Consider the following 24,478-nt stretch of genomic DNA (forward strand, 5'->3'; position numbering starts at 1 on the left):
TCCGGCTTGACCGCCGCCGCGCCGGTTAGTGCGGATTGAGCGACAAAAACAAAGTAAGGTCAACCCGAATTGGTTCGCGAGTTGACCTGGGTACCTCTCTGCGCTGTTTACAGTCGCTGGTTCCCTGCAGAACACACCGTCGCCGACGCTACACATGCATACATACCATCTTGCAGAGAATTCAGAGCGAGGAAAATGGCTAGACTGGAGCGAAATTTTTCTCTGCTTCCATGTGTTTGTTAGGTAACTTTGGCTGGACTTACTGCGATGTGAATTGTGCCCAAACCTCACCACCACGACCCCTATCTGCAACTTTTCGTTCTTCTTCCAAGTGGGGAGAAAGGTGGTCAGAACTCAGAGCCCAGAAGTTCAGACTTCGGAGCATGTATGCCATGACTCGAGACATGAGAGGGTCGAAATCGAAGGCGGCAAGAAGTCGCATCCGGTCGGCGTAGCTAAGTGGAGAGCCAACTGATCAATGGGATGATCAATCGAACGCAACACTGCAACTTGCACATTTGCAGGTAATCATACTGCCTAAGCCCTGTGGAAAAGATTGTACTACTGTCCAATGGAATGCGTCGTTCTTCCAGGCTCGATCGGTCAAAACCAAGATTAGGCACCGGTCGGCCGTATTGGCACCTGATGTCAGGCGTTCATTTCAAGCTGCTTTGCGGCTCCCTGTCCCAGTGCTCCGACTGTTTGGATCAACATAATTAAAATACTAGCTCGTGATATCAGCCTGGAATAATATGTGCCGTTGGTTACAAGGATAAAAAGGATCAATAGGATCAATCAAGATATGAATATAACAGTCACTGAGGAGGGATGAAAGAGGAAATTGCAAATACACCATACAGGTCACTTAAAGTTGTAATATCATCTTACGAGTGATAGTTGTGTTTACTATCCTACAAGTCTAAACCTATTGTGATTACTATCCTACAAGTCTAACCTTATTGTGAAATCCTCACCTAGGGTTCTAACTTGATGTTGAAGTGCTCCATGTAGGCTGCTAGCAAGAAAAGGTGGAGATGAAGTAATAACAACACGCTATAGAGTCCATTGAATCAAATATGTCATTACAATTCCCTCCACAAATCAGACCAAACAAGGAGTTTTGTGTGCCTTAACACGTAGTTAAATCCTCCACAATACTCTCCTATCTATATTATTAGTCTACATGGAGATTTTGAGGTCACAACATGTCAACATGATCCCACGTGAGAACGTTAAGGGAGATTTTGCAACAAGGTTAGACTTGTGGTGGTAAATACAACTATAAAACTTGTAAAGACATTACAGCTTTTTTTATCATGGCAATGGTCTGAAATCTGTTCCCATTGCATTTGGGTTTGAGAAACTCAGCAGCAAAAGTGAAAGCATAACATATTGACGGTGTCAGGATTTTTCTCTAATTTTTATTCAGTACAAACAGGTACCGTTTAAATTTGCACAATATATTCGTATTTACAAATCAAATACATCACCAACAATAGATACCACTGGCGTGCGAGAAAGCACACAAAAAACACAACTCATGCACTCTTTTAACCGAAATGCATGCTTGAAGCAACAAATTGCAGCTACACTAGCACAATACACAAGTACCATCAACAATAAATCGAATGAATCCATATCCCTTTCTGAATGAAGGTATCACTAGTACAATACACAATACGAACGAATGAAGGGCACTTCTGTTGCTTGCTGCATGTTGATGCCTCTTATTCTGGACCAATGGATCATACGTGTGTCCACGAGCAATGGACACACAAGAATCAGATCAATCTTCTGACATGTGCTAAGCATGCAAATATCCGTTCTCCTCAAGGTAGCATAGGACTTGCTTGGCCATTGCTTTGGGTGAAGGGCATTCCCCATCTTTCATCTTAATTACTATCTGGATAAGACCACATAAAGATCAATTCAGCTTTCCTAAGCAAACCGCTAAATTTGCATCTATGTGCTTTATGTGGGGGCAATAGAAGTGAAGGGTTAAGATTAATTGGCTCATTGCTAAATAATGGCAATAGCTAAATTGTTGTATCAAGTAATGGGCAACTCAGATTTAACCTATAAGGAAGCATCTCTAAAAAACAGAAGATAAAATTACTCTTATTTTTTAAGCTACTAATCACAAGTATACATGGCATCCCCACATTGCATCAACTCAGCTAAATAGCAATCGGTGCTCATGTCATCAGCTTTCAGTAGTCCATGATGGGAGCATCAACATGTGAAAACATGAACTGTTGTTTAATTTTAACCTTGTAACGTCTTGTCAGTTCTTCGCTGAATGAGAATCACTGGATGTTAGGGTAAACACCCGCCGGGAGGATAGCCAGACGGCGTCGGCTGCTAGGAGAGGGATTAGAACATACATTGGGAAGACTAGATTAATTCTTCTTGCTTGATTACAAAAGGTGGCAGCCGCGTGCCTTATATAGGCCTAAAGACCTCATTCAAACTCAACTCTAACTTTTATTTGATTTAAACTAACAGATCTCTAATCTTATCTCTAACTGCCGCTAGACTTTAAAGAACTACACTTCATTCAGCAAGTCTGCTCTTCCTTTGGCAAGATTCTTTATTGGCATTCCTCAGACCGTAGTTTGGCTCGTGTTCTAGTTAAAGTTCTGATTGATGATCCCCTAGACATCCCTAGAAGCATGGTCATCAAGCTTGGTCGTGAACTTGATGGGGATGGTCGTTCTTGGACTTGCCCAGTGTATATCTTCAACTCTATGATGGCTGATGAGATTCCTCCGGATGAGGATGTCCCTCCTGCCAACAATGGCAATCCTCATCCTTTTGAAGGTCCTGTGCTTCCTGGTGAACCTGAAGTTGTGGCTCAGTTTGCTGATCAGCTCTTTGGTCAGGAAGATCTTCATAATCAGGCCCAACAAATACAAATAGATCAAGTTTCTGAAGCAAGTTCTGTCAATCAAGCTTCTTCTTCAGATGTCCCTTTTGTCCAAACTCTTGGAGTTGAAAGAAATGCTGAAGTTAGAGAGAATCAGAATTCTTGCAGACAAAGGGCCTTGTTGATACATGAGCCTCTAGTGAACCCTTCTCTTCAGGCTGAAACCTCAAACTTAAATAACCAGTTGAATGAAAACTTGGATACAGTTGCTAGTTTCATGGCTAATCACTTAAAGGCAGCCATGGAGAGTTATCTCAAGCAAGTTCAAAGCTGTTCAAAAAAACATTTTCTCGGTTTCAATGCCAGCCCATATCTGGAAAACTAATTTCAACAATAAGGGTATTGTTATCAGCACCTTTGATTCTTCTAAGGTCCAGGGAATATCCACGATTCAGTCCTTGATAGAAGTCAAGAAGTATCAGTCTCTGAACCAAAAGGATCTCTTAGAAGCTAATATAAAAAGCAACACTCCCCTCCTTCTGACATGGAAAGAAAGTTCAGAACCACCTCAGCCTACACCAGATTCTAATGACATCTACTCCTCCAAGCCAGCCATCACCAGAGTCTTCTTCAGGAAGAAACTTAGAAACAAAAAGAAAGATGATCAAAGAACTGTAACCGATGACCAAATCTTCCCTGTTTTCAAAGAAGTCTTTGCTCAACAGGAGACTATTGCCAAAAGAGGTGGAAAAACAAAGGCAAGGAAGAGAATTGCCACGCCTTTATCTGATAAGAGCTTGAGAAGAAGCAAGAGGCTCCAAAGCAAGTTTGATGGACACAGGGTTAGTTCTAGTAATAATTTTCAGAAGATCTATACCAAAAGCAGGACAAAGATCAGGAGAACTCCTAACAAAAGACTTCTAGCTGGTAACTCTCTTCAAGACAGTTTCAATTCATCTGCTGAATTTCCTGATCTAGCAAAGATTGATGAATACAACAAACTGAGCCTAATTTATCCGGAAATTCCTATTCCGCAAATTCAGCAGGTGGCTGCAGAGAAATGCAGTTTGCCTCCTTCGGAGGTAACAAAGGAGCTGCTCCTGGCAGGGGGGGACTTCAAGCGGGGAACTACACGCAGAGCGTGACCAAAAAATGGCTACAAGGGAAGGGAGCATCATCCAACCTTCTATCTTAGTTAGCTATGAATAGTCCCTTTAGATCTTTCGTGATCACCAGAGAATGCCCTGATGGCTTTTGCTGTAATCTAAATTCTGGTCTCTCCTATGGGAGGTGGAACCTTTTGAAGACTTTTATTGACTGGTTCACGTTGATCTCTGATGCTTGGTATTTTGGTTTATTATCTTTTGATATTCGGTTTGGTTGGATGCTTCACAAGTGGATCCATGCTTTGATTCTCTTACTCTGGGTTTTTTCTTTGGAGGAGTATTCTACGCTTGTCTCTTGGTTCTGGATTTCTTACTGGTATACTGCTAGTTATTATCTTGGTGGTTCTTTCTCTCCGGCTTTGTTGGAGTTCCAAAGGGTGGTTCTCTCTTTGAAGGTTTATTTATGGATAATCATCATAAGAAAAGTTGGAATATCTTAAACTAGAACATTAGAGGTATTAATCCAGCTGATAAATGCAATGCCATCAAGTCTAAGATTGAGGAAAGTGCTTGTGTCATATATTGCATCCAGGAAACAAAGAGGGATCATTTTGATCACTCCTTCATCAGAAACATTGCCCCCAAAAGATTTGATAAATTTGTCTTCTCTCCCTCCAGAGGAGCCTCGAGTGGTATTCTTTTAGGTTGGAACAGCTCCATTTTCACGGGAGAAGCAGTTGAGATCTCAAGTTTTTCCATCACAATTAACTTCACTTCTAGACACAATAAAACTAACTGGACTCTTACTTCCATGCACGGTCCCTGTCAGGGGCCAGAAAGAGATGATTTTGTTACTTGGTTGAACAATATTGATATTGATAACTCATCAAATTGGATGTTTATTGGGGATTTCAACTTTTACAAAACAACAACGGATAGAAACAGAGATGGTGCAAACATGAATGGTATTTTCATCTTCAATAATATTATCAGTAATTTGGGCTTGATTGAAGTTCCTCTCAAAGGGAGAAGATATACTTGGAGCAACATGCAAGATAACCCTTTGCTTGAGCAGCTAGATTGGTGCTTTACCTCGGTAAACTGGTCTTCTGATTTCCCAAATACACTGTTGTTACCTCTAGCCAAGCCTTTGTCTGATCATATCCCCTGTATGGTGTAAATTGGAACCTCTATTCCCAAAGCCGCAGTCTTCAGATTTGAGAATTTTTGGATTGATCATCCCAGGCTTCTTTGAAACTGTGGAAAATGTTTGGAATTCTAAGGTGAAAGTGAATGACAGTGCCGTCAGGATTTCAGCTAAATTCAAGCTTTTGCGAAGAATTTTGAAAAGGTGGAGCAAGGGAATCTCTAAAGTTAATAACCTGATTAAAGATTGTAATTCAATTCTGGAAATATTGGACAAGCTTGAAGAGCAAAGGCCCCTTTTTACTCAAGAAAAAAACTTCAGAGTGATTCTCAAAAAACATATCATAAGATTACTTCAATATAAGAAAGAATATTTGAAGAAAAGATATACTATCAGATGGACTAAATTTAGGGATGAAAGTACAATTTTTTTTCATGATGCTGCTACAAAAAGATTCAGATTTAATACAATCACAAATTTGGAAGCCCGGGATGGAAGATTGGTGACTGATCACTTGAAAAAAGCTGCAATTCTCTTTGAAGCCTACAAATCCAGAATAGGATCCTCCTTCAATCCTCAGATGCACTATAATCTGGATGATCTTCTGAATACCCATGCAAACTTAGATCATCTCTCTGCACCCTTCAACAGGAGCGAAATTGATAGCGTTATTCACCAAATGCCCAATGATAAGTCTCCTGGGCCAGATGGGTTCAATAGTCTTTTCCTTAAGAGCTATTGGAACATCATCAAGGAAGATTTCTATACTCTCTGTCAGGATTTCTTTAATGGTAATCTCAGTCTGACGACCATCAATAGCTCCTTCATCACGCTCATTCCAAAGAATAACAATCCAATTGAGATTAATGACTTCAGGCCCATTTCCTTAATGAACTGTGTTCTGAAACTGCTCACTAAACTTATGGCCAATAGACTTCAGTCAGTGATTATTCCAATCATACATCATAACCAATATGGTTTTATAAAAAATAGAACAATCCAGGATTGTTTGGCTTGGGCTTTTGAGTACATCTACCAGTGTCAACACTCAAAGAGAGAAATAGTGGTTCTCAAATTGGACTTTGAAAAGGCTTTTGACATCATTGAACATAGCACCATTCTGAAAGTGCTTCATCAACTTGGCTTCGATGATAAATGGTTGGATTGGACTCAAAGAATTCTTGACTCTGGTTCTTTAGTTATTCTTCTGAATAGTGTTCCTGGTAAATTCTTTCAATGTAAAAGGGGTGTAAGACAGGGTGACCCTCTTTCACCTCTCTTATTTGTTTTAGCTGCTGATTTGCTTCAATGCATTGTTAATAAAACTCATGAGAAGGGTCTCTTTAGCCTACCAATTCCTGCTGTGGATACAAATGATTTTCCCATCATTCAATATGCTGATAATACAATTCTTTTCTTGAAAGCTTCCCAAATGGAGCTCTTTTGTCTTAAGGGAATTCTGGAATCCTTTTCTCAATCTACAGGGTTAAAAGTCAACTATTCAAAATCTTGTCTCATCCCTTTGAATCTCAGTCAGGAGAAGGCTGAATGTATGGCGGCTATCTTTGGTTGCAAATTGGGTTCCCTCCCCTTTACTTATCTTGGCCTACCGCTTGGAATTACCAAACCTAGAGTGGATCATTTCACTCCTCTTATGAGTCAGACTGAAAGAAGACTTAATTCCACACCCTCCCTCCTTTCTCATGCTGGTAGACTGCAACTAATCAATTCAGTCATCTCTTCTCTTCCAACTTATACAATGTGTACTCTGAAAATTCCTGCTGCAGTAATTGATTACATTGATAGAGCAAGGAGACACTGTTTATGGAGAAAGTCTGATATTAATGCAAAAAGCAATCCTCTAGTAGCTTGGAAAAAAGTATGCAAATCTAAATCCAAAGGAGGTCTAGGTGTGGTCAATCTTAGAAATCAGAATAGTGCTCTTCTGCTCAAACTGCTCAAACATCTAGATAAATTCTATAATCAGAAAGACTTACCATGGGTAAAGCTAATTTGGAGTTCTTATTACAAGAATAGCCAAGTACCTCATGCCTCTAGTGAAAAAAGCTCCTTTTGGTGGAAGAATATCCTAAGGTGTCATGTTTTGTTCTGAGGAATTGCTACTTGCTCTCTAGGATGTGGAAACACAGTACTATTCTGGTCTGACATTTGGAATAATCATTTGTTGCAAGATAAATTTTCACGACTTTTCTCCTTTGCAAAAAACAAAAACATCTCAGTGGCTAATTTCTAATAGTTTACAAAGGCAGTTTCACACTCCTATTTCTGCTCAAGCATATGATGAATTTTCTAATCTGCACGAACTCATTCAGGACTTCCACATACATGAAAATGTCAAGGATGCCTGGCACTATTTATGGGGTTCCCAGATGTATTCTTCCAAGAAATGTTATAATTTGCCTTATAGACACATTTTCCCTCCCCAACCTTTCAAATGGATCTGGGACTCTAAATGCAGTAACAAACTCAGAGTTTTTTCTTGGCTCCTTCTAATGGATAGACTCAACACGAGGACATTCTGAAAAGGAAAAACTTCAAAGTGGAAAATGATAATTAGAATTGTGTTCTTTGCAGACTTCAAATTAAAGAAACAGCTTTTCATCTCTTTTTTCAATGTACCTTCAGCTTGAGGTGTTGGCATTTCATTGGCATTCATTGGGATTCCTCCAAGCCTTTCTTTGATATGATGATCCAAGCGAAAAATGCCTTCACTTCTTCTTTTTTCATGGAAATCTTCATTATTGAAACTTGAAATATTTGGAAGCAGAGAAATGCCTTCATCTTTGATCAGACTCAGTTGAGCTTTGCTCTTTGGAAGAAGAATTTTAAGGAAGATTTCTTGCTTCAATCTTATAGACTTAAGGAAGACCATAGACTTTTGTTCCTTGACTGGTTTCTTTCTCTTCCTTAGCGGTGTCTTCTTTTGTTTGTTGGCCCCCTTGTTTTCGGCTTGTTAGCTCCTGTTTAGTGTAGTTTAGTTTGGTTCTCCTCTTGTATAGTTCTTTTCTTTCTTCATTATTATTTAATAATAATCTTTTCGCAGTGGGGGTCTCCCCTACTGTTTTTCCCCGATCAAAAAAACAATTTGATTCAAACTAACAAACCAATCTAAATAACCTTATCCCTAATCAACCTAGATCAGCGTGTGCTACAGTACCACACACGAACAGTCATTCCAGCACTTCGAAACTTCACCCCTCCTGCAAGACAGCTGACTCACAGTATCTAGCGAACGCTTGTCGATAGCAGCCACCTGATTGCTAATTCGCCAAGTTGCCTCTGCATATCGGTCACCAGCTTGGTTAAAGCTTCGATCGCCTGAGAGCTAGCGCCCTCGCCGAACGTTAGAGAATCGCGCAAGTGATCTTCCGCGACCGCTAGCAAGGATATTGTCGGTGAAGGTGCTAGTGTTGGTTGCATGTGTTGGTGGATGTCCAACTGGCAATAGTCGTCGTAGATGTAGCACCCGTGGAGTGCGCCGTTAGTTTGGCTTGTGTTGTGTGCTGACCAAACCGGACAAGTGCCTCCACATGTGTTGCCACCATGGACAACTGCACTGCCTCAGCACCATATGGGTTGAAGACCTGGTGAAGCACTCCCTGGGTCATCGGGTATAACAAGTAGCTCACCGTGACGCGAAGAACACCAAATTCGGGACCTGGCATCTCTGATGCCAAATGTTATGATAAACACCCGCCGGGAGGATAGCCGGACGGCATCGGCCGCTAGGGGGGGGGGGGGGATTAGAACGTAGTAGAACATAGATTGGAGAGACTTAGAATATTAAGAGAGACTAGAATAATTCTTTTTGCTTGATTACAAATGATGGCAGTCGTGTGCCTTATATAGGCCTACAAAGACCTCATTCAAATTTAACTCTAACTTATTTTTAAATCTTATCTAATTAAACTAACAGATCCCTAATCTTATCTCTAATTGAATCTGATTCAAACTAACAAACCAATCTAAATAACATTATCTCTAACCAATCTGATGCCGTGATACAGTGCCACACGTGAACAGTAATTACAGCACATACCACTGGAGCATAGAATTCATGATATAAATACCAGGAAATGGATGATAGTTCTATATTTCAATGACATGAGCATACAAAGAAAGTGCGTGCTCGCAAATAAACTGTAGTAGCTCAAAGCAGAATGATGACATCAATAGTGAGGACTCTCGGTATTTCAGACTTTCAGTTACTGTATAGAACTCTAAGGTGTGCACGTGTCGCAAGGCAAGGCATGATGTTTAGGCTCACCTCACCATTCACCGGAGGTTCGTATGGATCATCGATTCCAGTGAAACCTGTTTGTGGAAAAGGCAATGCTTAAAGAGCAATACACAACCACATACTTTTAGCAAATAAGCTGTTTTGATTGACACTAAACTGGTACTGCAGTGACGCAGTCGCTCGTCTCACCTGGGCGTTCCTGTCAGAGGAAACTTAAATGGCTAAAATAAGGTTTAGAGCTGTCCGTACCTTTAATCTTTCCCGCGCGTGCAAGCTTGTATAGACCTTTAGGATCACGGGCTTCACAAACTTTTAGCGGCAAATCCATAAATACCTACAGAGCCTGCATGCCGTTAGATGATTAACGCTAACAAGGCTTTAAAGAATCATAAGATAAGCATACTTCAATAAATTTAGAATCCGGAAGTAGAGCACGGCATGCATCACGATCTCTCCTATATGGAGATATCAAGCTAGCAATGCATATGATACCAGCATCCGCAAAAAGTTTTGCCACTTCTCCTGCACAAAAATTTTAGCTTTAGTGAAACAATTTATAGTGAATTGTCTTCTTTTTTCCAGAACCTACCAACTCTTCGTATGTTTTCTGCACGGTCTTCAGCCTTAAAGCTCAAATCTCGATTTAGGCCATGTCTGAGGTTGTCACCATCAAGGACATACGTGAGGTGGCCTCTGTAATGCAACTCCCGACTCAGTGCACATGCAAGAGTACTTTTCCCTGACATATGAAAAGATGGTAGGTTGTGTTGATGGCTTCCTTATGTTAATTTCTTATGTGTTACTCCATGTAAGTCGTTTTAGCCTCTTTAACTATTCTCTAAATATAAGTCATTCTCGAACTTCTATGCATTTATTTCTCTTTTATTCCCGTCTTACCCTTGTTTAATAATGCTACCACTCTCACAATTGAATGCGTTATCTTTTCCAATGCAGAATAAATAAAGGGTAACAAAATCATTTGATCTACTTTCTTAATTCTTGTGCACAAGTCTAAAACGACCTACATTTTCAATCGGAGGGAGTATATACTTTTGTAGCTACAAGAGAATGAAAAGACCACAAGGTTTGGTTCATGGTACCCAAAATAAGCTACAATATGTGCATTTTTTTTACAGCATGGAAATGCAGGAAAACCACCCAGGAGCTAACTCAGAACAACATGCTAGGAAAAGAAAGCACAGTTTTGAATGACAAAATAACAATCACAATCACAAATCACCAGGTACTATGGTGTTAACACTATCCACCAATCACTATCAAGCCAAGGGAAATGCTAGAGGACAAAGAAAGCAAGGTCAGAGTGAAAGTGTGAGAGAGACTGTACTGATGTCAATACAGAAAGCATGCCAGTTTTGGTACATATAATGAAGGAGGTAACGCTACATACCAACCTGTGACAAATTCATGTGTCAACGAGCCAACACAACGTTCTGTATAAATCGTGGTCATCAAGATCACAAGATGCCAGTACTCATCTGCCTAAGTGTCCATTACAGAGCAGGCATCAAACCAATATTAACATATAACTCACATAAGCCTATAAGCCTATGATAGAGGTGCTGGGATTGCATGGATGTTCAAATCTCAAGCATGATTTGGTTCGACACAACCAGATATGTTATCAGATGGTAAGGGAATAACCTCTGTTAAAATAACAGGAAACACCTCTAAACTTGCATGAACATACTGATCAAGATGGAATACTCAAATTCAATGGCTAATCCTTATATTCTAGCACAAAGCTAGCAAACAAATCAACTGGAAAAGTTATTGCAATAGCAGCAGCCAAAAACCATTTCTGATCAAAACTGGCAATTCCATTATAGAAAGCAGATCAAGAATGTGAGAGTTCGATCACGTGGATGTAGATCACGACAATAATCCACTGAAAACATACCTGATCCACTGAGTCCTGTGATCCATATGACACATCCTTTTTGTCCCAGCAATTTCTGCCTATCAGATTGTCCAATCGGGCAATTATGCCATAGAATATTCGTTGATTTGCCAATGTTTGACATGACAGGCTTCTCCTTCACTGGTGATGGATATCAATAAATGGTTAGTGCAAATCTAGTTGATCAGATCCATTTGCACAACAATACAAATTAAATATACAGTATCAGATAAACAAAAAATAAATTATAAAATTATTTGCTATATACACAAGAATAAGCAGAACTATCCATGGTCCAAAATAAAACATAAAGCAAAGTACTTTCATGGCTTCTGCGTTCCTTCATCTTCTTGTTGCCATTCTAAACTATGAACTGACCAAATTTTGACTAGCTTTGACCCTTAATTCATAACATGGTGGTATGCATGGCATGGACTCATCGCATTTGAAGTTTATTTGAAACCACCACCTCTCTCATGTCTGATCTCGTGCAGTTAACTGCTAAGTTAACTCATCATCATCATTCGCAAAAAAAAAAAAAGTTAGCTTATCATCATAGTTGATTCCGTTGCTACTTGGTAATATTATAACCTACTAGATAATTCAGACATTTTGAAGGAAACTAAAAATTCAGACTTGACAGAATCTTGTAGAAAAACTTCGACCACGACCTCAATGGCCACCCTCCACGAGGCGAGGACCGGTCACAAAAATGAGCAAAACGGAATGTGATGAGTGAGAATAACAAATACGAACTTCCCTTGACAAAAAAAAAAAGATAAAAAAATTGGTCTAGCCACATCACTGTCAAGTGTCCAATTGGCTCAGTTCGAGTCCCAGTTACACACGTATTTACTCGCAGCTCCATCAATAACATCTCACCAAACCTGTCCTTGATCTCAACATCTTCATCTTAAGTACGCAGCAAGTGGATAACCTCGCAGCTACAGCCACCCGGCTCTCCATCAAACACATTTCCCTTTAGAATATTCCCAAAGCTAGCATTACCGTGACATTGACCCCAGCCGAGCAACCAACGAATTACCTGGGCCGCGCGGGGCGTCCGCGTGGTGCTGCTCCATTCCGCCGCCGCCGCCCAATGCCGCGGCGGCAGTGCGCACTCGCACCGCGGCCCTCCTCCCCTTCACCGCCACCGTCGCCGAGGCGGGCGAGGCCCGCGGTAGCGTGGGCGGGACGGAGAGCGAAGCCATGGGGATCACGAGCTGGGCCAGCGCAGCCCCGGGGGTGGGAGGGCGCGATTTATGGGAGCGTCGGGGATGGGGAGCGGTTGCCGCTCCGCTCCCGGCGTTGGCGTCGGCGTCGGCGTCGGCGCCGGGCTGATGGCGAGATTGTTAGGGCGAAGAAGAGAAGAGGGCGATGGCGCTGGCCGGTCCAGTCGGGTGGAGTCGGGACGGTACGCCGCTGCCTCGGCCGCGGGTAGTGGTTGTGGAGAGGCGCGAGTTTATTGCCGCCGTAGGATTGGGTTTGTTTGGTTGCGTATGGTATAATTAGTAACGAGCGAAATATGTTTAGAGTAGTTATATTTATTGAAAAAAGAATGTATGATTGATTGTATTTATTTGTACAGATTAAGCTTAGTTTCTGTTTAGTTGATTAATTTTGAGCTATACAAACGAATGCAAGTTTTAATATCATAATTAGTTACTCGTATAAAGATTTTATGATAAATCTGTATATATGAGCAGATACATAGCATACGTATATCGGGCTAGACTACAAATCAAATTTTACTTTTAAATCAGAATGAGATTATATATTTATATCTATCGAGCTATCTTATAATAGTAGATATAGATAGAAAAACAATTTTTTTTTCAGATTCTATACTTACGTAGTCAAGATAGGAAAGATACCGATAACCAAACACACCTGATGTCCCATTCGGAGGCCTGCGCCCGCGACCGCGATGGGTGGGCAGGAAATGGAGATGAGCTGCAAATGCAGAGGGTCCGCACGGGGGTCTCGTGGCGTGGTGGTGGTGCTGTACAGCTATGCAGTGCTACTGCTGCCAAGATGGGCTCCTGCCATCCGAGCCCAAACTGATGCATCACCAGTTCACCACACACTCATAATTCCAAAATAGGACATTAAAGAAACGAAAGCTTCCTACCCACACGGCCACACGTTTGCTTTCACAATAAATAGCGAAAATTACCTGATCCTCGTGTCTTTATCCCTACCTAATTATCAGCTGCCCACATTTTTCCCACTTGAATCAGTAGTTCAGAGCAATCACTTCAACAAGAATATTCAAGAACATCAAGAAGAACGTAGCATCAGCGAAAAACAACTGACATACAGAATAAATGAGCTCCAAACAAGTGGTAAATCTCATGTAGTTTCTGCATGAAAAAGATAACCGTGATGGCCACTCACTGTAAGAGAGTTTAACGCTATAGAAACAAGCAACGCACATTTATCAATGACTAGATGCTTTCATCAACAAAAGCAGAATGGGTAAAATCCTGTAGACGACCCATCCGGATCCTGCCCACAGAGCACCAAACTTTGCCAGATTAACAGAACAGGTCCGTGGAACAAATTATTGGCTATAGCTTTGCAAAACAACCAAAGAATTCAAAATTCACCAGCAATCAACCGCGGATGATCTGATCAGGGCTTGAGTGCAAGTGCCAGGCCAAACTTGGGGGGTCTGTCCAAGGCCTTGGTGTCGAATTCACCAGAGACTGTCAAAATCGACTTGGGTTTAACCTCATGCTGAAGAAGAGCTGCAAGCGTTCCAGTGTTGTTGAGCCTTGCCTTCACGGATGTCTGAGGATCAACCATGTATAGGCCACCGACAGTGAGTGTGTTCTCATTTGTTGAGAGCTTGCGGGTTAGTTCAGCCACAGCTGAGGCCTTCTGCTTCTCATCAAGGTGATAAAGACCTGACACTTTAATCGTGTCACCTTTGTCAGCCCTGTACAAGTAGGTGTGATGTATCAATAGTTGTGTTCCAACCTCAAGTCGTCACAAATCACAAGAGCACACAGACTTACAGAATGAATGCAGCATGGTAGTCTGGCTTGGTTACACCAATTGCAGCACTGTACTTAGTAAATTTTCCTGTAGCAGTGTCATACCCAGCTTCTGCACCAAACGCAACTCCTTGAGCACCTACTGTCCCAGAAAGTTCAACCACAGGAGAGGGCTTCACGCCAACAGCAGTAGCAAAACTTGCATTCTCATGGAAGTATTGCACCTCCACCTGTTGAGAATAACTCATCGGATCATGGACTGTTTCCAATTCAACAACCATAAATTGACATCAAATGGAATTACCTTTCCAGAATTGTAGTCGGGCAGCTTGACAGACGTCACAAGCTTCGTGGAGGGCAGGACCTCCAAAATAGTCAAGGTAGTAGAGATCTGCAGAAATCATACAAATGAGCTTACATCTAGCCATAGGCTACAAAGACAAAATGCGTAAACTTGAGAGTTCCATATCACTAACATTTGATTCTGTGTCCACTTTAACATTAACGAGAGTATTCTTGTATTTGTAAACTGAGCTGACATCAAGAGAATAAAGTCCTCCTTTCTTCACAGCTGTGGAAGTGAGACCCTGAAAAATCAAGAAGAATATCCATAACATGCAAGTTTATAAAAGATAAAAGTATATATAAAATAGTTCAGATAATAGACAGTATACTAGTATTGTTATCAGGAGTAACAACATGAAATACAGGTATCTTTGCGTATTATTGCTTAAACAAGCAATATCATGCCCTCGCAAATATGAATATTGCTGTAGTTTCAACAAGTTACATGGTGGTCGGCACTTATTATCCATACAGCAGGGCATACATCAAATCTTGTTTTCAAATTTAAGGTGAACAAAATTATCAGTTGTATGTCTATCAGGATTCAGGACAATGGACTATTGATGACAAATTGATGAAATCAAGTTCTGAACAAAAAACAGGTAGAAAGTGTAACTGTAAATTTAATTTTCGACCTTTGGATACATCAATTGCCAAGTATCAACACTCAACACACTAGCATTTTATTACCAGAAATGTGTTTGTGTTGGTCAGATACTGACAGGGACGAGAATTTGGCAAGTGGAATAATCAAAGATAGATTAAGTAAGATTGGACCGCAGATATTATATCATCAACCACATTGCCCACATAATAAGAAAAAGGCAGAAACAAACAAAGTCGTGATAAAGCTGTACTACAATTGAATCTTCTGGAAAGGACTGTTTTAGAGCAATTTTGGGAAGTGTCTAATTGTCTACTCGAACAAACTCCCACAATGACCCTATCTTAACAACTTCTCCAATAACCTTGCAGCTACAATTAGTGTTTGACTATTTCTCCAACAACAGGTTCCTATGAGTTCTTAGACCTCCTTGAAATGACAACATGTGGCTGAAGGGATGATTGGTTTATTCTTCCAAGTGTCATAATGTTACAAGGTTCCAAACAGGGTATGAAGTTGAGAGGATCTCAAAAGATTGTCTTCCACAGCAAGCTCTCCTATGCAGATAATGAAAGGGCTAGGCTGTGCACCAATATTATATCTGAATAGCTAAGCAGCTAATTTTGGTCAATCTCCATCAGTTCCTATTTCCAAAATCACAATGGCAGCCAGCAGGAATAATATGACAACAACACGAAAAAAATAAGATAAACAACAAACGAATCAAACTAGCAAGTCAAGGACCAACGGTATTCCTTCAGACACTAGAATAAACTTTCATAAGATGTGATCCTCGCCACCAATGCATCAGCAACAATGGCAGCCAAACACGTAATCTTAATCACACTGGCTGACTAGGGCCCCCTACTTCACCATAAGCTGGATCCAATGATCTTACTCACCAATCAACTCCCTAATTACAATAGTAACTGCATTGCTCTACAAGGATATGACTAGATTCCCATTTCCCCTGGGGCTATCACACAGCTAGCACGTCTCGTTCCTTCAGATACTAACATGCGGATGCAACAACCACGGAAATCGTGGGCAACAGGAAAAAAAATAGACAAACAACAGAAACTGGAATCGCAAGGACATAAACAAGCACCTAGCAAGCCACGCCTAGCGACTAGCAAGCGTCCCACACGACGACATCGCAAGGCCGGACACGACCAGAAGCGTAGCTAGATCACGGGCTCGCAGGCACGGACAAGCGAATAAGAACCAGGCAGCACCAAATCATACGAACGCGATCAGATCGGAAGAACCCTTACCACTCCGGAGGCGCTGACGGTGGAGAAGGTCAGCTTCTGGTCGTAGGTGTAGTCCCTCGTGAGCAGATCTGCAGATCACCAGACACCACAAACGGGGGGAAATATATCAATCAAATGAGAGCGAGAGGGAGGGAGGAGGAGAGAGGTACCCTTTGCCTTCTTGCCAATGTCGGGGAAGAGGCCGGGTCCCTTCATGGCCATGGCGGCGGCGACTTGGGGGAGGGGAGGCGGCCGCCGGTCGAAGACTAGGAAAAAGGAGTGGTCAGAGGGCGCCGCCAAGCTCCGCCACGACTAGTGTGGGGCGCGACAGATGACAAGCAGGGTGGACCGGTGGGGGTTGGTTGGTTGATTTGTTCGGCTTAGTTGCAGCCTGCACTGCACGTTGCTCCCTCAGACGAAGAATTTGAGGGCTTTCTTAAGTCAGGAATTCGACGTTTTAAATATCGTTCAAAGATGAAAATGCGTTTTGTTAAGTTCGTAAAACGAATTTTAAGTTGTTATTCGTCTGAGATAAAGAAAAATGAAGCCAACCCATTTTTGAATTTTCAGAAAGTTGGTTCTTTAATCCATTTTCTATCATTGTCGACCCAAAAAATATTTATGAGGCTAAACTCCAAAACCAGCTTGAAGAAGAAAATGGTTTTTGCTTTACCAAGCTTCAAAGATGCGGAAAGCAGGATCAAATATCGCCAACATGCACTTAAAAACTTGACATGTGAGCCAATGTAAAACAACAACCACGCTTTGTGGAGATTAAACCCAAAAGAAAACTGTAGGGTTGTAAACCCGAGCGTGGTGTTAAATGGGCAAAGACCGATCCAACCCCTAGGTGACAACGTGTCTTGATTTGAGCACATCCAACAAAGGTCTTTCAGGCATCAAGAGGTAGATGTCGACCAAACCAGAAGTCTGCGTCCCTGAACCATGACATCTTCGTGGCGATGGAATATTTTTCCTCTAGATTCTCATGGTAGATGAACAATCTTGATGAGCAGGTGAAAACGCGAGATTAACAAGTTCCAGAAGTGTGAAGGGCTCCGCGCTTTCCACCAAGCATCCTGAATTCTTGGACGCCAGAATAAACTAAAAACTGAGCAGCGCAGCTCATGTGCTGCATCTAGCAAATCTCACATGCTCCCCACCAAGTGCCAGCTTCACAGATCACACAAGCAGAAGTCCATAACACTTCCGCCACCACCATCAGACACCACCGACACAGAATCTGACTAGCAACAATACCAGCAGCAAAGGAAAGCTCAATTCCAACACGTCCAGCTCCTAAAGGCAGGGACACGACTAGCTGCGATTCTTAAAATTTCCTAGAGATCCAGAGTAACGGCGCCAGATATGCATCCAAGTTTGACAGGAAACAGTCATCTAGGCAGACAATTCGATGTCATTAGCTGAACCTTGCAATGTTGCAATAACATCGACCCATTTACAATACCAAGTTACCAACCGTTTAGTTGCCACCTATCCACAAAAGCTGGGTTCTTCGCCATTGCGTTTACAACAAAATTGTGTTCCCCAGAACAGAAGGGAAACACCACAATGGCCAAAATCAACATCCCCATATTTTAAAGCTTGTTGACTGAAACTATAGAACTAGTTACAATATCATGTAAGGCTGATTAGTAACGAATTGATTTGACGAGATGGTAAAGGCAACAACTAAAAAATTGAAGAGGTCAGATACGAAGGTCTTCGATGTCTGACAGAAGGGTGGCACCACCAGCTGATCTTTCGTCTGGGAGGCTAACCACCAATTGGCCACAAGCGCCAGCTATGTCTTGACCCATCTGCTGGCGAACAGTGGTTCTGATGTTGTAGATGCCTCTTAGGACCTTTTGGAACTTCTTCACATTCTGGTCACTGCTTGTCTTGAAATTGCTTGACGACCCAATTGGATTGAATGGTATCAGATTTACAACCTGATAATGATTAAGAGAACTTAGTGATAATTCCACCCAAACATAAAGGTATTCGTACAAGCAATACTGCATAGTTCTCACGAACTCATCAAGGTTGTGGCATTATGTGCTTGCTAACCAAAAAAGTTTTGAAGCACGCATTTAGAGCAAATGCAGTTCAGATAGTAGCCAATAGTTTCACAACACAAACATTTAAACAAAAGGTGGTGAAAATATCAGATAGACCAATTGCAGATGTGAATCCATCAATTCAAGTCACCTAGAAAAAAAAAAGGAGAATAATAATAGTAATGTAACAGTTTCTCACCGCTTTAAATGTTTCAAGCAGTTTACCAAGCTGATGGGCATGCTGCTCCTGATCGTTGACTCCATCAAGCATAATGTACTCAATAAAGATGGTCTGCTTGCTGCGATGGAACATGAAAGTGTGATCAGATCTCAAATCCTTATTCTAATATTTGACATTGAAAGATATGACACAATTGCAATCTCACCTCTCATTTTGATAGGACTGTAGCGCATTCATTAGCTTTCCTAAAGGAAAGGCACGTGCAGCAGGCATTATCTGACAACGTATGTCTTGGTCAGGAGCATGCAGTGACACAGCTAAATTTACATTTGGAAGATCAACATTGAATTTGTTGATCGCATGAATGATCCCAACCTGCATGCACGATATAACAGGACGATTAACACTACACACGCACACGTGTGCACGCACACACACAGCTAATATGAAAGTAAAAAAAAAATGCTTAACAAATGAGCACACATAAAGAGCAAGTTAACCAGCATAACAAGGTTTTCACCACACAACATGATGCAAACCATGCAATACTACAATACAAGTCTAGAAGCAGCTATAACAATGAGGAAAAAGAAAGGTTTGCATAAGAACCACATAATCATAAGGATTCAGAATTTAGGAGAATATCATGTTGTTAGCATTCAAACTCTACAATGCTAAAACATGAGAAGTCTCCTAATAATATAAGGTGGAATAGAAGTATAGGACAATTCAGCCTCAGAATACACATCTGCCCAACTACACTATTTACCAAAAGTGATGTTTACATAGTTGAACACACATTTTTGACAAATTTCCATTGTGCAGTTTAACACGGAAGGACCGCAGTAGGTAATTCAAAAGTTTACCAGCAACCACTAGACAGTAGGTAGCATGCCGTACCAATACAGCAGTAGCTTTTTTAACATTTGACTACTAACCAAACAGGGTGTTCCAACAATCATCCTAAGAATGTGATTTCACATGCAAAGAGAAGTAATTATCCAATTATGCTTACAGTAGATACAGTAATTCTCTTAGGTGAAAGCTGAAAAGGAGATCCTGTAAACACTTGGATTGCTTCAACCAAAGCATTATAGTTGTTCATCGGCTCCCCCATTCCCTGCATATACACCAGAATAAGAACATAAAGAGCACTTCCCTAGTCTCTGGAGGACACTAAGATTGTTTAAGAGACATCAAATAAAAATCATTATCATCAATTTATTTAATAATGCCATGACACTACCCAATTCATATATCAAGCAAACTCACTAAGAAAACTCACATATATTCTATACATGTAAAACTTGCATAGCGTAATAATTACGGAAATATGTTTTCCAATTCTACAGAGCTAATACATGCAAAACATAGCATGCCTGTATGTAAATTGTAGTTACATATATTATTAAAAAAAGAACAGGGTAATAGTGTGCAGTATTATTGCAAAGATCAAGTTAAATATACCATCTAATGTTTGGGTGGTGTTTTCCAATATATGCATCTTTGTGATCATACTGAAGTAATTTATTCACAAAATCAACAACAAGACCAAGCAACACAGCTAAATCAGGCCAGCATGATCATGATGAAATGCAGCAAGGGATTATAAGAGTTGCATCATCATTGCATTCAAGTGGTGAATTTTCTTTTAAATGGAAATTCTTGGCAACTTACAACAACTTGATTTAAATTACCATGAAAACAACATTTCGAATCTGAGAATAACTGGATGCATGGACCAACTGTTCCACAATTTCTCCAGAAGACAGATTGCTTTTGAAGCCCATTGTTCCAGTAGCACAAAATCTGCAGCCCATCTTGCACCCTACCTGTTAGTATTGTAGAAGCAAAGTCAACGCCATTAACAAGAAAGTCACAAACTTACCAAGATTCATAGTGCACTGCTGTGCATAAAGTAACCAACAGGTCTTCTGGCAAAAGTTTTAAACCATTAGAAACAAGTTTTTCCAGTCTTAAAAGCACCTGACATCCAATATGGAAAAGCAAATATATTTACCTGTGATGACACACAAAGAGTTGAGCGCACTCCTCCAGAGCGAGGCTTTCCATCATACTTCCCCAGTCGTGTGTCGTATCGCATGACCACTGCTTCTATTGACTCCCCATTCTAGGCCCCAAAATTTTAAGTCCAATAAGTCAGTACTCTCCAATGTTAAATTACAAAACTTAAAAGAAAGACTTTCTGACAACAAAAAGGACAAATAGGTGACTCAAAGGCATCAAATCATTTGACCATTAAATAAAATAACAACCAAGATCAAGTAAAATGGAGGTGGTCATCAAATGGAACTACAGCATGCAAGCAATGTTGTCAACTAGCTGGAGTTTGATCTGTGAAAAAAAATTGGGTTGAAACTGAAATCATAGACTAACTTACTAACCAAGTAACCAGTACAGGAAATGCTATCATAAGGCATGGCACATATGTTCAAGCATTCAAACTCTGCAGTCTGCATCAAGAGTATTATGGTATAATTACCTTGCAAATAAATGGTTTATTTGGAAGTGAATGAACCACATGCCAAAATATATATACTGCAGAAAAGACACTGGTGATAATCTGTTCAAACATTTCCTCGACCACAATTAACTTGGTGGATGATGTTTGATCCATCCACTGCAATAGAATCACATAGGACACTAGCTATCGGTGTGGAACAAACCTCTAAAGATCCTCGACCAGAATTGATATACTTCTAGTCAGTGCAGGGATTGTTTGCTTTAATAACACTGAAACATGTATCTGCTTATGCATTTAGTTCATTTAGCCATTTACTATTATGGGGAATCGTATTTTCCCTGATATATATTGCAAAAAACTGCAATATGCTCTATGCGTTACCTGATACTCATTGTTGTGGCGGAAAGCCACAAAAGCTATAAACCAAAAAGAGATGACAAGGAGATGAAGGGATAACTAGATAAATTGGCATAGGCAAGGTTCAGTTGAGACTAGACTAGAAAAGTTGTACCATTGCGACGTCATATCTAGGATAGCAATGGTAACCAAAAAATTATTAACCTAAAATAGCTTGTCCAACAACTCAACTAGCCATGTATTTATAGGACTTACTGAGACCTAACTAGGAATCCTGAATCCTATATAAGGAGAATGAAACAATTATAGCTTAAGCTATTCATTTTGAGGCTGACTCAAAACTTCCACTACACAGTCAAGGAGCAAAGAAGATAGAAAGGAAACAACTGAACTTAGTAGGAGAACTAAAGTAGAAATTCCAAATAAGGAAAATGGACTAATTATAGCTTAAGCTGTTCATTTTGAAGGTGGCTCAAGCTTCCTACTATCTGGCCAAATTGAAAAGAGGATAACAAAGGAAACAGCTAAAAAGAAACGCTCCTGCATATATATTTGGCATAGGTAACGGACGCAACCAGTCACCTATGAGAATCAAGCATTGCAAGTTATACTTGTTTTCGCAAGTATTACTAAATAACTCTCCAGTCTCCACGCATTGCTATCATAAATGATTCATTTGAACGATAGGCTTGTACACGCATTGTGTGCACAGATCAAGACAGCTAACCCTATCTTATCTTTCCAGGTATACCATAAGTAGATATGCTGGTGCTCATGAGCTGAAGGTAGGAACCATGCCAGAAAAGAGGATTAAATAAAATGGTATCTAACGGATCTCTGCATCTTGGTGCTCCCTGTTCATATTTCAGCTCTATTGCATCCACGACAGCAATATTGATGTTTTTTTCTCTTCATGAACATTAACTACACAGATGAGGGGAATTTCGAGGTGTATTATTATCTTCCAGAAACATAGGAGAACCATACAAAAACACAAAACAAAAGTATTGTTTTATAACGCTTGGTTTACCAGAGACAACTAGAGTGAATTTTTTTTTTACAGAGATTACTTTGGCTTAAATTGAAAGCCAATTAGCAGGTTCACAACATTATCAGAAGAAAAAGAAAACAGACAAAAACGAGTGTTCATGAGTAATCAAACAAGCAAACGTGCATACAACATTTCACGTTCATACAACATATCATGAGTGAATTCAATCCCTAAAATAGTGTTCATGAGGCATATCAATTGTGCATGTGTGAGTAAGTCATTTCATCCCTATCTGCATGCATACAACATGAGTAATCAAACAAGCAAACGTTTTAAAAGCTCAAAATCCCCAAGAGCAAACTGCCGATGTACACTGTGGCGAATACCGAACATAAAGAAATGATAGCATTCGCGCAAAAAATAAAATCAGGGAGACCAAAACATATCATGAATTCTGCTTAATCCCCAAAACGTCAGTAGGTCGCATACCCTTGCACGCCGAAATGCCGCACCTCACGTTTGAGCCAGCGCAAGTAGCATAACCTGACCAAATTACCTGTAGGCGGATGAGGAGCTTGGTGGTTGTGCGGTCCTTGGAGTCCGCGGCGGCGGTTAGCGTCGACGTGGCCGGCCGGAACTTCTGCCGCAGGAGCGCGTACGCGGCCGCCGGCAGAGAAGGGACGCCATCCAGGTCGCCGCACCTAGGGTTCTGGAGTACGTACCTGCACACGCACAGCGAACCGCCACTCAGACGAAGATGAGGTTAAAACAAAATCAAACACGAAGAGAGAGAGAGAGAGAGAGAGAGAGAGAGAGAGAGAGAGAGAGAGAGACGGGCGGCGGTGTCCCGTGTGCGTATGAATCCGGGGTATAGAGGCGTACTTCCAGATGAGAGGGATGAAGTGGGCGGAGATGCCGGCCGCGGCGAACTCCGAGCGGATGTAGGCGGCGTCGAAGACGGAGCGGCGCGACGGTGCCGACGACGACGACGACATTGGGGTTTGCGATTTGTGAGGGGGGAAGTGGAGGAGACGCGGTGGGTGTGGAAATTGCGATGGGTGGCTCGAGTGTTGTGGTGGGCTTGGTGGGGTTTTGAAGGGGCTTTTGAATGGAAACTGATTCGAAGCGAAATGGTGCCGGTAATAATATCTCCTGTTTCTTAGGAAAATAGTATTTTAAATCTAAAAAATATTTAAAATGAATTACCTGTTCCGATTACAAGTTAGAACTCACACGCGAACACGTATAAAAATAAATATAATTATAATGGCGTAGAAATGCTTTCAATATATTGATTATAATGAAATTACGATGGTAACGTCCGCAAACCATTTTATATTGTATCCTGAACTTTCTTTTGCTTATTGCATCCTTGGGTAACATATAAAAATTTTCTTCTTAACATGACATTTTTACTTCACAGAAAGGTGTTTTTACGGTACCGCATCTCTTCTTTTTAACTAAGATTATGAGTGTGCGCACATACATCTCTTCTTTCTTAATAAAATTGTACGAGATAATGCTCATTTCCATTGATATAGTAGAAAAAATACAAAAAGTAGTCCTAAAAGACTATAATCAAGATGGAAAAAGAAGCAATATTGTCTCCCGCGTCTCTTTCACCACAATCGTTTATATGTTTTTTTTCAGATATTATGTAGTGCAAGTTAAACTATTAATCAAAGATAATGAAACCTTACTTTTTTTGTTTTCCTCTTTAGTTCATATGGAAGCTCCTTATTCTGCTTTGCCAAATTATACTTGGATCATGATCCATTTGTAAGCTTTTTGCTGTCTTCCTTAATTTATGTAGAACATAACATAATGGGATTTTGATCGAATTTTGATTGTTGTGCCCCTAGAGATTGATCAAGGTTGAGCAGTAATAGTTACGAGTAATGGGCT

At 40.8% G+C, this 24,478-nt stretch overlaps 3 protein-coding genes across 6 annotated transcripts; all 3 read right to left on the minus strand.

Annotated features, from left to right (window-relative positions):
• Positions 1 to 1,399: 1,399 nt before the first annotated feature.
• Positions 1,400 to 13,450, minus strand: LOC133911846 (adenylyl-sulfate kinase 3-like). Of its 4 annotated transcripts, none has more exons than XM_062354276.1 (7): positions 13,189 to 13,450; positions 11,299 to 11,439; positions 9,970 to 10,119; positions 9,784 to 9,902; positions 9,630 to 9,714; positions 9,408 to 9,454; positions 1,400 to 1,903 (listed from the first exon to the last, which is right to left on the minus strand). In XM_062354276.1, the coding sequence occupies exons 2-7, from the start codon at positions 11,420 to 11,422 to the stop codon at positions 1,805 to 1,807; spliced, it is 624 nt and encodes a 207-aa protein (XP_062210260.1). In that variant the 5' UTR covers positions 11,423 to 11,439; positions 13,189 to 13,450; the 3' UTR covers positions 1,400 to 1,804. The 4 variants fall into 4 exon arrangements, 3 of the variants coding, with proteins under 3 accessions (XP_062210260.1, XP_062210258.1, XP_062210259.1); XM_062354274.1 differs by lacking the exon at positions 13,189 to 13,450 and adding an exon at positions 12,344 to 12,825; XR_009908715.1 differs by lacking the exon at positions 13,189 to 13,450 and adding an exon at positions 12,344 to 12,843 and having other exon boundaries at positions 1,817 to 1,903; positions 9,538 to 9,714.
• A 145-nt stretch (positions 13,451 to 13,595) lies between these two features.
• LOC133911845 (mitochondrial outer membrane protein porin 5) lies at positions 13,596 to 16,903 on the minus strand. Its single transcript, XM_062354273.1, has 6 exons — positions 16,670 to 16,903; positions 16,521 to 16,588; positions 14,774 to 14,884; positions 14,602 to 14,688; positions 14,319 to 14,527; positions 13,596 to 14,239 (listed from the first exon to the last, which is right to left on the minus strand). Exons 1-6 carry the CDS (start codon positions 16,719 to 16,721, stop codon positions 13,933 to 13,935), a joined length of 834 nt encoding a protein of 277 aa, XP_062210257.1. The 5' UTR covers positions 16,722 to 16,903; the 3' UTR covers positions 13,596 to 13,932.
• Positions 16,904 to 17,898: 995 nt separating this feature from the next.
• On the minus strand, positions 17,899 to 23,655 carry LOC133911847 (uncharacterized). The gene is made up of 8 exons (XM_062354277.1): positions 23,456 to 23,655; positions 23,130 to 23,295; positions 20,761 to 20,871; positions 20,438 to 20,572; positions 19,756 to 19,860; positions 18,946 to 19,115; positions 18,759 to 18,858; positions 17,899 to 18,451 (listed from the first exon to the last, which is right to left on the minus strand). Exons 1-8 carry the CDS (start codon positions 23,566 to 23,568, stop codon positions 18,209 to 18,211), a joined length of 1,143 nt encoding a protein of 380 aa, XP_062210261.1. The 5' UTR covers positions 23,569 to 23,655; the 3' UTR covers positions 17,899 to 18,208.
• Positions 23,656 to 24,478: the final 823 nt, after the last annotated feature.

This window comes from Phragmites australis, chromosome 3, assembly GCF_958298935.1.
Source record: "Phragmites australis chromosome 3, lpPhrAust1.1, whole genome shotgun sequence".
NCBI lineage: Eukaryota > Viridiplantae > Streptophyta > Magnoliopsida > Poales > Poaceae > Phragmites > Phragmites australis.

Coding starts and splice junctions, on each gene's coding strand:
- LOC133911847 (XM_062354277.1), bottom strand. CDS start 23,568: ATGTCGTCGTCGTCGTCGGCACCGTCGCGCCGCTCCGTCTTCGACGCC. Junction 23,296..23,455: donor TTCATCCCTCTCATCTGGAA/GTACGCCTCTAT, acceptor GTGCGTGTGCAG/GTACGTACTCCAGAACCCTA. Junction 18,859..18,945: donor CAGTCCTATCAAAATGAGAG/GTGAGATTGCAA, acceptor GTTCCATCGCAG/CAAGCAGACCATCTTTATTG.
- LOC133911845 (XM_062354273.1), bottom strand. CDS start 16,721: ATGGCCATGAAGGGACCCGGCCTCTTCCCCGACATTGGCAAGAAGGCA. Junction 14,528..14,601: donor CCGACTACAATTCTGGAAAG/GTAATTCCATTT, acceptor TATTCTCAACAG/GTGGAGGTGCAATACTTCCA. Junction 14,240..14,318: donor TACCATGCTGCATTCATTCT/GTAAGTCTGTGT, acceptor CTACTTGTACAG/GGCTGACAAAGGTGACACGA.
- LOC133911846 (XM_062354274.1), bottom strand. CDS start 12,509: ATGGCTTCGCTCTCCGTCCCGCCCACGCTACCGCGGGCCTCGCCCGCC. Junction 11,440..12,343: donor GGACGCCCCGCGCGGCCCAG/GTAATTCGTTGG, acceptor ATCCATCACCAG/TGAAGGAGAAGCCTGTCATG. Junction 9,715..9,783: donor CGGATTCTAAATTTATTGAA/GTATGCTTATCT, acceptor CAGGCTCTGTAG/GTATTTATGGATTTGCCGCT.